At 34.5% G+C, this 13539-nt stretch overlaps 1 protein-coding gene across 1 annotated transcript in view; it reads left to right on the top strand.

The window, feature by feature from the left end:
• The window catches only part of BTBD8 (BTB domain containing 8), a 44266-nt gene that overhangs the window by 16729 nt on the left and 13998 nt on the right, over positions 1-13539 (top strand). Inside the window, exons 6-14 of the mRNA XM_075039017.1 lie at positions 694-774; positions 1943-2039; positions 2676-2764; positions 2984-3086; positions 6757-6939; positions 7755-7892; positions 8940-9069; positions 11663-11724; positions 12799-13435. Coding sequence (XP_074895118.1) covers positions 694-774; positions 1943-2039; positions 2676-2764; positions 2984-3086; positions 6757-6939; positions 7755-7892; positions 8940-9069; positions 11663-11724; positions 12799-13435 — 1520 coding nt within the window. The remainder of the gene's footprint in view (positions 1-693; positions 775-1942; positions 2040-2675; positions 2765-2983; positions 3087-6756; positions 6940-7754; positions 7893-8939; positions 9070-11662; positions 11725-12798; positions 13436-13539) is intronic.

Raw genomic sequence — 13539 nt, 5'->3', positions numbered from 1 at the left:
GCACACCAAGACGTACATAAGTAAATACAATAATGTATTGTTCAGGAGATCGTGTCCACCATTTAAAATAGACATTCTGTGCCTTTCTGCATTATGGTGCTGGGACGATGCAAGGATGCAAACACTACTGTGTGTAAGAATTCCATATTTCTTATTCTAAATCTAGGCATAAAGATTTTTTCTAAATAATTTGAGATGCAAAATTCCTACTTAGCATTGAAATAAAACTATTAAATGTATTTTTATTGTGGGAAAAGCTTAAATATATCATAAAATCAATAATTTAAAAAAAAATTGTAAAACAATTTTTGAATACATGATTGCTTAATAATTGACTTATTACTAGTAAAGAGCTTGGAGGTGATGAAAAAAATCCTTTATATTATCAGTGTAAATCATCTAGATACTAGTATTATTAGTCTGTTTATGACTTATATTCAAAGATTTAAAGTATTACAAAGTTTCAGCAAGACTATTGAGTAGCAAAATTCACCCAAAATATTGTCCATCTAGATACTTTCACATTGTAGTTATCTTGAAAATAGCTTTAAATTTATCAGATCATTTACCTTCCATTCACAGAACAGCTGGATGATGTATCAGGCTTTTGACCAACTTTCTTTGGCTAAGAAATGTGATGCGTTTTATTCTGGACATGTCTTTATTTGTATTTTTTTCCTTTCTTTTTTGCAGCATAAGCCATGTAGAAATGAGTGTCATCTTGCATTTTATATATGGAGGTATTATGGACTTCCCAGACCAAGTTGATGTTGGGTATATGTCAACTTTTATTATTTTTTTAATTGCAATTTGTGCTTGGTTTGTATTTTCTCAGTTAAAAGTCAAAAGGAAAATCCTTCATATAATATAAATAAGACAAAGACGTCAAATATAATGTTCATTACACCTAAACATACTTGAGGAAATTCCAAAAATAAAGCTGCTGAAGAAATCTTATTTATTTGACAGCTACTGGAAAAAGTGTGCCAGCCATTTTTGGAATATTATATGAGGAGAGTGGAAAAACAGGAGGGTGTTTTATACCAAAATAATTCCCAATTTGCTTGTACATTCCTTTTAATTTTCAGAATAATATATACAATGTGTGATAATATGTAACAGTTAATATTTGGAATTTATTTTTAATAATCACTTGGGTTGATGCAAAGGCTAAGTAGTTAATCTTAGATCCATAAAAGATGATATATAGCAACCAATGTAAATGTTGGCATTTTCTTCTGGGATAGTTTTTAATCACAGTTTAATACATAATTGTGTATTAGTGAAGTAAGTTCTGACATGCATAAATTCCCTGAAACCATTTATTTATTAGCTGTTGAACTCTGCCACTAAACATTAAAATGCTACAATTTCTTAATGTTAGAAATTGTTCAAAGCTTGTCTATCTAAAATAAAAATATGCAATTGTTTATAATATGCCCCAATGTCAATGCTTAGGTAATTAATTGATACAGAAAATAAAACTATGGTGTTGATTATTATATAAAATAATTAATAGTTTACTCACTGTGCTTTTTAGTATTTGGAAGGGACATAATTCTCAGATACGATGACATCAATAACATTTTACATAATCCTTGGAAAAAAACTACAAAAAAAAAAAACTCTGCTGGCACAAATATATTTTTCACTTGCTACCTTTAAAATGGAGAAACTGAGAGTCTTCTAAAGAGTTTCTCAGTCAATGGCTGAGGCTTACTTTTATATAGACTGAACTCAGTGGTTGGGAGATTATTATTAGGTCAATACGTGTTCCTGTTTGAAGATTATTCTTTGGCAAGTTTCACACTTGGTTATCAATCCATTTCTGAAGTAAATTCTGACTGAACAAAGAGGTGAAATTAGCATGTAAATTGTCTTGTAAGCAAAATGCATATATCAAAATGATTTTTGATTCCTGTTGCTACTGCTTTCTCTTCAGTCGCATGTTGGGCATTGCAGATATGTATGGGCTAGATGGGCTGAAAGAAGTAGCTATCTACATTTTGAAAAGAGATTACTGCAATTTTTTCCAAAAGGTATGTCAGTTCTCATGCTACTTCATGAGCTGTAAAGCTTAAGAAGAATTTTGGTTTTATTACTTACACATCACATTGATGAGATATTTAACTGTGTGGTCAAGGTGTCAGCTTAAGTCAACAGACCCTATTCTTATGTGTAAATCTGCTAAATTCACTGTGATTGATGATGGGAGTAAGGCCTGTGGTTATCATCCACCTATTTATAGAAACTTGTAAACCACAACTGATGAAAAGCAGTATTTCACACAATTCAATATATTAAATTACATGGAGTATAATTTAATACATCCCATTGTATATGTAATTGTACTTTAATAGGAATATGGAAATACTACATATTTGCATATCAGGTTTCCTGGGCATATATTTAGAAAATATTTCTGTTCAATTATTTTGAAAACAAACAACTGCTCAGAGTTGAGCATTTTCTTGCACTAGGCTTACTAGACTGAATACTACTTTATTGACATGTGTGGAAACAGATGACTTCCCTATTCTACATAAAGGCAAACAAACTTAAATATCATAGTAGCTAACAGTCCTTCTGTTTTAACTGAAGATTTTGTACTTCTGTACAGTCTCTTCTGTAAGTCAGAATGTACAATAATTGTGATAATTTGCTAACAATTCTAGCCTGTTCCTGGAAAACAGCAACCTGTACTAGAGTGCATGGCTATTGCTTATTCATTGGGAGTGGAAAACCTATATGCTGCTTGCATGAAGTAAGTAAAATAAAATAAATAAAGGTTTATGTTTTTCATTTCTTTGCTTTCTGTTGAAATTATTTTATTTTGCAAGATTGGGTTTATTTTGGCATATAAAATGTTCACATTTAAAACATTTTTTTTCTTCACAATACTTTAGAGGCATCATTTATGCTAACAAGTGAAGATGGAACATTTTTCATCTTCCTTACCTAAGAAAGGCTCTCTTTTCAACAGATGGGTAGGAAAACATTTTGCAAAATGTTTGTCAGAGAGAAGCTTTGCCGGTTTACCTACTGAACTTCAAAACAACTGTCTTGTTATGTTGATTAACTCTTTGGTAAGTAGTATGTAGTGCGCTTTATATAAAACTAGAACAATGTAAATTTTTTCCTTATTTAGCTGTACAATGTAATTCAAGAGATAATAAATATAGTATTTAAAATCTGTAGTACACCTAAACTATGTAAAAATTCCCATTAAAATAACAATTTACAAACAGATTTTGATGTGCAGATGTCATTGTTATGCTTCAGGGCAGACATTCTAGTGATAATCACATCCAAGTCCAGCATAATAATACAAAATAAGTTTATGAAACACAGCTGTGACATCATAGCACAACATTATGTATTCAGATAGCAAGGAACAGCAAATTGGTTTATCAATTTCTATGTTAGGTGGTGGCATACATAATCTGTGATTGCCTTTTCCTCTTTACCTATAATCTAATTTGGAAAAAATGTACTTTTTTTTTTTTTCAGACTTCAGGTGATTACTGCCATTTGTTTACAGGCAAGCTGACTTTTCAAAAATAAAGTAACAGTATAGCATACATTTCTTCTACTTCTCAGATAACAGTACTGAATTGGTCCCCTCAAAGCTCGGCATTCATTTTTTGTGGCACATACTTACATTGTTCCATTTCAGGTCTGCCTAAACTTAAGTACTTTCTAATTGTGTTTCTGTATAAAACTACGCTCAGAGCTGACTTAAAGTAACTGATTTGAACTAGACCTGTTAACAGGAATTTGGTCCAGTAATTAGCCTATAAATGCACTCAATTGGAACAGAGATATGAAGAGTACATAGAGGAGCTAAAGGTGAATCTGTACAGCTGCTGCCAAGCATGACTATGTATGTGGCTGTAATGTGGACTGGCATATATGAAGTTTAATCTAACTAACTCAGATAACATTCACAGGACAGCTTTGGTTCTAGCACACACCAGACAGCTAAGTATGTGATGTCTCATATATCTCATGCTGAAGTCCTTGGCCCCATGTCTCTGTTATTGTTGTTATCCAAGCTAAATAGCTCAGGTATGGCTACCCATGCTGCCAAACATATCCGCAGTTCAAGAGATGCACTCTTAAATGGTTCTGGCCAAAAGCTGCCTCTCACAGAGGCCTGTGAAGGCTTCTTGGGACTGTTTTTTCTCAGGACTTCTTTGATGGAGTACTTGCCCCATCAAGTGCTGAGGCCAGCAGGTCAGCTGTGAGTGGTGGCTGCTACTGTATATTCAGGTGGAAGCCTGAAAAACAAGAGATTTCAGAGCTATGTGGCTGTGCCCAGAGAAGCTTGGGAGTATCCACAGTTAACAGAAACCAAACAGTCCTTCTGCCAGAATGCACAATTTCAAACAGAATAAAGATAGTAGCTGTAGCTCTTAATATATTATGTGTTCTGCCTTTATATTAGATCAGTATACTCAGTTGTTCCTAGAACATATATATAGCTTTGTATGTCATATGTTGTATAAATATTTGAGAAGTTTTCAGTTCTTTCTGATCTACAGGTGTTCTTAGTTGCACCACCACCCATCTCTAAACTAGCTTAAGTATGTACTGTAGCCAAGAGTGTATGTAGACACAGTTCTAGGCTCTTCTCCAGGCACCCTTGTGCAACATTATCAGGACAACTTAAAGGTAAACCTAAGGCACTTCAGGCTTTCCTTCACCTCTGTGCCTGTTATATCAAGATGCTGTGGTTACAGTTTGTGTTGAAATACGTGAGCTATCTTTAAGCTACCAGCATTTGCACTGTGGTCCTTGGTACTGCTCCAGTTGTGTACTCAGCTTCTCTGGAAGATTTTTGCAGTCTGGTCTAAAGTGTGTTTTGGTTCCCATTTTACTGACTTAAAATTTGTGTTGGTGTGCCTTTCCAAGATTCAGTGGTATTTTATGGACTGAAGCCTAGATAGCTTTCAGAATTGCAAAACTAAAAATAAAGCATAAGCCTCTTCTGCCCACAGAACAGTTCTGGTGAGTGATCATTAACTCTGAGCTCTTAAGACACCCCGTCCAAAAACTTGTGGAACTCCCAGCGGAGTTTTTCACAGTCTGCAAAAATGCTTAAGGCTGCTTGAGGGAGAAAGAAGAAAAGGTCTGACATTAATTTTGCAGGGGATACTGTATGTTTTACAATCATCTTTTCTCTGTTGCTACAGTTCTCTGCTGTAAAACTTGTTAACAGTTACACCCAGTTAAACAGTATGACTCTACTGATCCTTTTATTTACGAATCTTGGAAATGTAAAACAATGTGGGGCAGCCCTTCAGAGGAAGAAAAGGTGCAAAGAAAAGGAGATTGCTGATCAGGAAATCTCTGGGAAGCCACAATGATGAACACAGAAACATTAAAAGGGGAGTGCAGTTTAAAACACTGTTCAGGTACTTATACCTGGTGTCTAAACTACCTGCAAGAAAATTACCATTTTTTTAGATAAGTGGACTCCACTTTAGAATGGTTAGGAAAAAAATATAACAAGAGAAGTAAAATTCAGTTAGAGCCACTCCTACAAAGTGCTGATTTAATTAGAAGTCAATTAAGGCATTTTCTATTTCACTGGAAGTGTCTAATGGAGTAAATGCTTATTGCCTTGTGAGCAGGGGCTGAATTCTGGACAATTCAAAAAACTTGTAATTGAGTCCAGTGGGTGCAAGATCAAATAATAAGCATATACTTAATCTTTCATCTACCTTATATGCATAGAAGTAAACTGGTTTTGCCCACAGATGAGTAAAATAATACAATACAGTTGAACAATGGCTGGCCAGATTTTATGTTTTGACTATAATATGCATGAGGAAAATCCTCCCTGCTTTCTTTCTACTTTGCATGGGACAAACATGATTATAATCTGAATTTACAGCAGGGGGTTTTGTGTCAAATATTTATCTGAATTGTTGCTTTCTCCAGTGTTACTGATCTTACTGCATAATTTATCAGTGACATGCTAGGCCATGTTGAGTAGAGCTTTCAATCCATTCTAATGTGGATAACAATAAATTGCAAGTCTTTTTAAGTGATGTCTTAGCCAGTAGAAGTTGCCTTCAGGTACCGTGCTGATGCAATGCATGCATGTAGTGCATGAAAGACACAGACCAGGGGAATAAATATTAGCAAATCTGTTTGTTTGTTTTAAATGTAACTATATACATAACAGTTATGTTGCTTAGAGAAACATTAGACAACAAAGGGTGTAAGTTCAATTAAAACTCTATCTGGGAAGGCAAGTATTTGATGTCTGACTCTTTTAAATAAAGCAAAAGGATTCATAACTATGAAAATGCTTGGGTATTTCTGTATCCCAAATGCTAGGCCATCCACACTCACCAAAAACTTTCACTTCCCCATTTTACTACATCTTTCAGTGACCTAAAAGGTTCTTCTCTATTCAGTTTCTCCCATTAACATTTGCCTTACATTGTTCAGGACTGCAGTATGTAATGATACACAGTTGAAAAAATAACAGTAAAAGCCACTGAAAACTTTACTGCCTAACTTCAGCAGGCAAAACAGAAGCAGTAGATTTTTCTTCTGCTGCTTTAGTTTCAAAGGTAGGTATAATGTTCAGAATTATCAAAATCCAAATTTACTTAAAGAAGGGAAATTAGTACATGATTGGATCCTTGTGTAAGTGCTAAGTAACTGAACAGAAACTATTTTAGAGCAGCAATTCTTTAGATGATTACTTGGCAACAGGCTAATTTCTGGTTTTATTTTAAGAACAACAAGAATGCTGCTTTCCTTTTGATGGAGAGTGACCGGCTGATCAATAGTCTTCCCCAAGTGAAATGGACAGAGACAGCTGTGGCCTTGGCATCTAGGCTACAAGAAGAATGTGTAACATTTATTGTGGCAAACTTCCTACATGTAGTACAAAGTGAAGGCTTCTCTATTTTGTTGCAGGTAAAAGTGCCCTCAAGTTATGGTATGCTTCCAAATAAATTGAATTGTATCACACTTTGGATAGTTCAGGCTGCTAAATAATCAAAATAGTTTCAACTTGTGCTTTAAAGTACAATTCTATGGAAAATTTAAAAAAAAAATTGGCAGTGCTCAGGTTTTTTTGGCGGTGGTTTGGTTATTTTTTTTCACTGCGGTTTTAAAACACATTAATACTTTGATATGCAGGGTTGATACTGCGTTCTGGTTATGTGCCTCTGTTAAGCAAAAGTTCTAGTGAATTTACTGGGACAGTTTCTATGTTGGAAAGAGGTAAATATATACATAAGCTTCCAAAAAGCTTTCAGACCCCTAGAACAACAGCATGTTCTTACAAGAATGATTATGAGTATTAGCAGTATACTCAAACTTCTACTGATTTTTGTTGCGAGTTGCAAGAATGTGGCAATGCTGCAGGTCCTAGTAAAAACATACCTAGTCATCTAGCTGGTTCATTTCTCCCAAGAAAGATTGTTTTAATATGTATAGAGGATTAAAAAAATAAATAGGGAGATGTTAAAACATTTTGCCTTTGAATCTAGAGTTGCATGTGGCTGTAAATTCATCAGTGTGCTTGTTCCTAAAATTTGGGTTAGTGAGAAGCCTCAGGATGATTTGCTAGAGGCCTGGAGAGGGGTGGGGTTATGGAATGGATACAAAGGAAGATGCTCAGCTTTGGAATACCTCCTGCACAGCGTGATAGCAGATTGCTCAGTAATGCTTTTGCATACGAAGTACACTCTTTTGTTTTAAACGGCTGCCTTTTGTTGTTTCCTCAGGCACAGGCGATGAGCAGCAAACCTGACCTTCTAGAACTAATTTTTAATGCAATTGAAAAAAGTATTAATAATGAAAATAGCTGCTTGCTTCTTGTAGCTGTGGATACATTGTTGGACTCCACAAATGTGAAGGAGATGGTAGGTTTTTCAATGTGCAGTGTTGGTAGGAGAAACTATTCTGGTATTGTTTCATGCAGTGCTTCAAATCAGATGATGCGGTTTGAGCTCAGGTGGCATCTGCATAAATCCAAGGTCCTGTTGGAAGTGCAGAAAATGTAGGCATTTGTTTACTGGATATTAACACTTTTTTCCTTTAAAGAGAAACCCTATCTCTGGCAACAAAAAAAATTATTATCTATTACTGAGAATGTAAGTCCCATGGGCAGCACTGCTCTGCTCATCTTTACTATCACTTTAAATTTGTGATGAGAAAAAACTTAGCAAAATGTCGCATTACCTTAAATTTACAGGGGAAGAGAGCTTATTTTCCTTCTATGTATCTTTGCCCCCCTTTTTCTAAGTCACAGCTACATTTGCTTTTGTTTAAGACTGTCCTCTGAAGCAAGGACTGCCTCTTAATCTAGGGTCTGGTTTTTCAGATTGGGGGGAGGTGTCAGTCTCCATATGTGTAATATACCATGTATATCTGCACAATCTAAATAATGATATTTAAGCTGTGGCTGACTGTAATGCTGGGGATAATTCATGAATAGCATGACATACTGATTAAAATCCAGAATGATGCTATAAGCAAAGAATCAAAAATAAATGCAAAATGAATTACTGCAATCTGGTGTTATTGTAGATCTTCGTGGTTAAAGCAATGAAAATTTAATCAGATACATTATTTTTCCCTAGAGTATTTGACCTTGTTGTGACACAGCTGACAGTAAAGAGCTATTATGGGGTTCATTTTAAAAAAAAAAAAAAAAGAAAGGAAGGGGAAAAAGAGCAATGTGGTGTTTTCTAGTGCTGTAGTATGCCTTGATTCTAAAGTATTGTAAAAATCACTGTGGTGGGCAATAATCCTTCAAAACCAGCATCTCCATCCACCAGACCATTATAAAATATAAGTGATGACATCATTGATCTAGCTTAGGGAGTAAGTAGATTCTGAAAGGAATAATGACTGGTTGCTATGACAATATGCCCCTCGCCAGCTGCTGATTTGTTACTTGAACACAGGGTTTTACGTGCAAGATCCAGGCTCTGCGTGATAAGCTCTGGGTCTTCCTGGTTCAGTCTTTTTATGCTGTTCGTCACACAGAAAGCTGGAAGCTGATGAGGCCAGACCATCAACATAAAATACAAGCAGGTACGCCTGGCATCAAATGGCATTAGAATTTTTTAGCAGTTTGTTTAGTAGATAAAATGTGGTGGTATTATGGAGCCAGATACAAATTAAAGCAATGTTTGTGATGCTCTAGGTTTTTGAAGTGGTATTTTAGAATACAAGCATGATAGCATGCTTAGCTTGTTTCAAACATAGAAATCAGTAAGTCATTTTCTGTGAAAAGTCTCCCCCTTTTTTTCTTTTTAGCAGTGTATGTAATAGGAACCAAAACCCTGTAGATTTATTCTATTCTTATTTACAGCTACTCTAAATTATTGAAAATACTGCAGTAGGATTAAAAACCTTATCTGTCTCATTTTTAAGGAGATAAGCACTGTGGATTAATTAAATTTGCACAAAACAGATTATCTGTTCTATGAATTCAGTTTCTATCCTTTACTATTTTCTCCATAATGTATAAATATTGCTTGTCTCTTGCATAATGCTTATCTCATGCACTGTGAGTAAATGCAGATAGCTTGAGTTCACAGTTGATTGGTATTGTGATATTGTGTATGCTACTGCAGAGAGCCCCTAAGGAGCTGCATACTGTTCTCTCCAAATTTTAACAGACAGCACTCCCAAGAAAAAGGAGGTTTTGTTCTGAATGTTTCTTTGTTTTGAAGTACGCAAGTATTCTGAAGATGCAGAACTGATGATGGAGTTCGGGTTATGGTTGAATATTAGCTTTGACAGTACAGTGTTATAAAAGAATGTGTTGAAGGCTTCTCTAAAATCAAATGACTTTTGATTCAAAAGAGAAATAAACATTTTGGTGTCCTTTTTGTTAAAGACATTAGTAGCTAGGATATGATAGTTATAAAATTGTTTATGCCTATAAGTAGATGAAAATTTTATTCTACAGTTACATGCTGAGAGAAGGATGCAATGACAGTCTTTCTAAGCATGATTTAGGGATGTAGTCAAATAACATTTCACTGCTACTGTATAAAACAGGTTTATGATTTCTTTCTGGATTATAAAATCCTTCAGAAGCTCAGGAGCTGTCTTTAGAAACAAGTGTGTGGGGTTTTGTTTGTTTTGTTGGGGTTTTTTTTGAGGTGTTTTATTTTTAGGATGATCATGTCCTTATTGTAAAGAATGTTTAGGCTGCTTTGCACTAGTGCTTTCAATACAAAAAAATATGTAAGACCAAGGTGTGCCTTAGTTGTCCAAAGTCCATCTTGCCAGAAATTGTTTTGTTTTCTTTTAGATTAAATTATAACTCTGAGCTAGCATACATTTTATATGTAAACAGACAGGCTGAAATGTTTGCATAAATTATCTGGTTTTAATTACAGCCAAAATGATTACACAATACTGGTAGACAGATTTTAATCTTCAGGTGAATTATGTCCAGGATAACTTAAATCAACTTTCATCTTAAAGATTTCTGGTGGTGGCTTATCTTCTAGAGGTTTAACCTATATAGAATTAGAAGGGTATAATAGAGGAGGAAACATGCCAAAATAAGACAGATGATATTGTGGGGTTTTTTCATTCACAATGTGTCTTGTGTTTTCTTAGGCACAAGTTTATATGGATTTTGTCTTAATATATTGGTATGTATTAATGTGCAGAGTCATTGCTAGAAAAAGGATTAGATCCCTGGGGTGCCATTTTCAGCATACCTTTTGTGTGATTTTTACAGACCTATATAAAAATTATTTTTAGTATCTTCAATAAGAATTCAGCAGAATTTTTATTTGTGTTATACATACAAAAAATGTATCCATGTATAAATAGTATGTCACAACATAAGGCACTGAATGCTTAAATTTGTTAATACATTTTTGGAAAACCTTTTTCCAGCTGAAATATTAGTACAAACAAAAATGAAACCTTATCGATTCTGGGTCTGTACAGTGTCTATAAATATCCTTTTTGTATTGTACAAGCGCAATTGATTTAAAGGCTTTATTGAAAAATGCTTCCCTTCCAGAGTAGACCCGTCAAAAAAAAAAAGGGGGGGGGGGGGCATTCACTGCCTGAAAATTCCACATGACAGTCACAGGGATAACTCTCATGACATTATGCTGCATGCTATCTAAAGAGGCACTATGATCTTACTGTGTACATTTAGATATTTTGGCTTTACCACTTTTGAAAACTAATGTAATTTAATGTAATTAATGTCTTCTTTAAATAGTATAAATAAATATTCTATAAATTACAGTACATCACTTAAAAGTCATTAGTACTCTAAATTTGAAGGTCTCTTTTTTTGTAAATTGTGTACACTTCCAAAGGTCTCAGTGCACTGCAAGCTTTAAGTGAGCTGAGCTTGGATAAACAAAAGTGTGTCTTACTATGGAAATGGGGAAACAGAACAGTTAAACAATGTGCTTATGGCCATGTGACCTCATTACAGATACCACATTTTTTGTTCTGAGCATAAAACCATGTATTTCCACTTAACATTTGCCATGTCACCAAAATTAGCCTTCCTAGAATAATTACAGGACCCAAAGAACTGCTTTCTGATTTCAGATTATGTTAATTGAGTAGGCTGGATTGTTTTCTGTCTCCCTTCTTTCCTGCTAAATAGTAAAGAAACCACTTGTTTCTTTTACAGCTGCATTTGACAAGGGTGATGACCGAAGACTTGGTAAAAAACCTGTATTCAGTAGTTCTCAGGTAAACATTTATATCCAAACATTAAAAATACTTAGAAGCTTGCAAACAAAATTATTTTCATCATGTGTTTTAAATTAAATATTAATTTCTAGTATTACTTAATGGAACTTGCTTTTAAAAAAATTTTTTTTTTTCATGAACTGTTATTTCTGCAGAATCAGTAATGTCCATTACTGGAAACATCTTAGGACTCAGCCTATGCTCTGCTACATTTTCAAACAGATAATCTCAAATAAAAGACAGGAATTTGTGTTCAGAATCTCACATTCCCCTGTTGCTACGTAATGAAACTGATCTGTTTCCCAGAGCAAATGGTTTGCTACTGAGCTAATGAATCTCTGCTATTATCACAAGCCACCACAGCACTGAGTCTGTTACGCTCCCTGCCCTGAAAAAATATTTTTCAGTGTCCTCAACAACTCTTCTACAGAGACTCACACTCAAAACTATATTACTGTTTGGTAGAAAAACAGTATGGGTTTGACATGATTTGATAGTCTTGGATATGTTGCAATGACACTGGTATCTCAAAGTTTCCATTTCATGCATTTAATTCTCGATGTTTCAGTTTGTATCTTTACCTGAGAGAGAGAATAAATGTTGTCATTTATCTGGTGGGTACACTGGTGGTAATGATTAAAAACATCACATGTATTATAAATTAATTTGGGGGGTTTGTTTGTAATAATTCATATTCTTTATTCCTCTTTGGAAAATATGCACATATAACTCATCAGCAGACACTAATAATATAAATAAATATTACAGAGTAATTTGTCCAAAGGAAAAGTGAAACTCTACTTAGATATTTCTATGTCCTCCATATAGAGCAGTATTTCACATGAGATTTACTAGGCATTTTAGTTATTTCTGGTACTTTTATATGTTTGAAAGCCAGAAGTCTGAGCTAATTTTTTTTTTTTTTTTTTAATTTATGCTGAATCTTGTTGCTTTGGATTCATGTACTACTTTAAAAGTAGCTGTGTTTCAGAAATGAAAGATTATGGATAGTTTTTTATAAATGTCTTCTGTTTTTTGTTTGTTTTTTTTTTTCCCTGATGCTTTTTTTTCTAGCTAAACAAATCTATTACCGAATCTGTTGTTATAAGGAATACTTCCTGGACAGAACACAGCAAGAAAGATTGCTGGGGAGATTCTTCCACTAATCAGGATAAAATGAAATCTGATGGATTAGGAGCATCTGGACATACGTCCAGCACCAATAGAAACACTGTTAATAAGGCTTCAAAGCATGAGGATGTTAAAGGGAAAGATGGCAAAAAAATGGTTTCCAAGATTACTAAGGATTCAAAACCTGGGGAAAAAGCCTCTTCACCAAAGGCTAGAGCTGTTATAAAGACAAAAATAGAAAATAATGGAAATGTGAAGGCTGAAAGCATGCTTACCAAGCAAGATATAGAAAAGACATCATCTGCAAGTGGACAAAAAAATTCCGGAAGTGGCAAAGGACTAAAGAACCATGAAGGAAAAATTGCAGGTGCCAGACCGAAAGTGCTGACAGGAACATCAAGCGTGCAGATCAAAACAAAACCGTTGAAAAAACCTACAGGGAAGGAATCTCCCTCCTTAGTGACTGTTGCAGGAACTTCCAGCAAGTCAGCAAACTCAAACATAGATATCCAGACTGCCAGTGAACAGGCAGAGGAACTCAAAGAGGATAAACTGGTAGAGGAAGGGAAAAAACAGACTGGTAATTTTTTTTTATTCTTTTCTTCTTCTTTTTTTTTTTTTTTTTTTTTGTTTTTTTTTTTTTGTTTTAACATTTGTCCCAGGCTGGGCATACACTGAAAACCA

The sequence above is a fragment of the Buteo buteo genome, chromosome 10, assembly GCF_964188355.1.
Source record: "Buteo buteo chromosome 10, bButBut1.hap1.1, whole genome shotgun sequence".
Lineage (NCBI taxonomy): Eukaryota > Metazoa > Chordata > Aves > Accipitriformes > Accipitridae > Buteo > Buteo buteo.
Note: the sequence above shows the minus strand (reverse complement) of the source record. Positions and strands in the feature narration are given on the sequence as shown.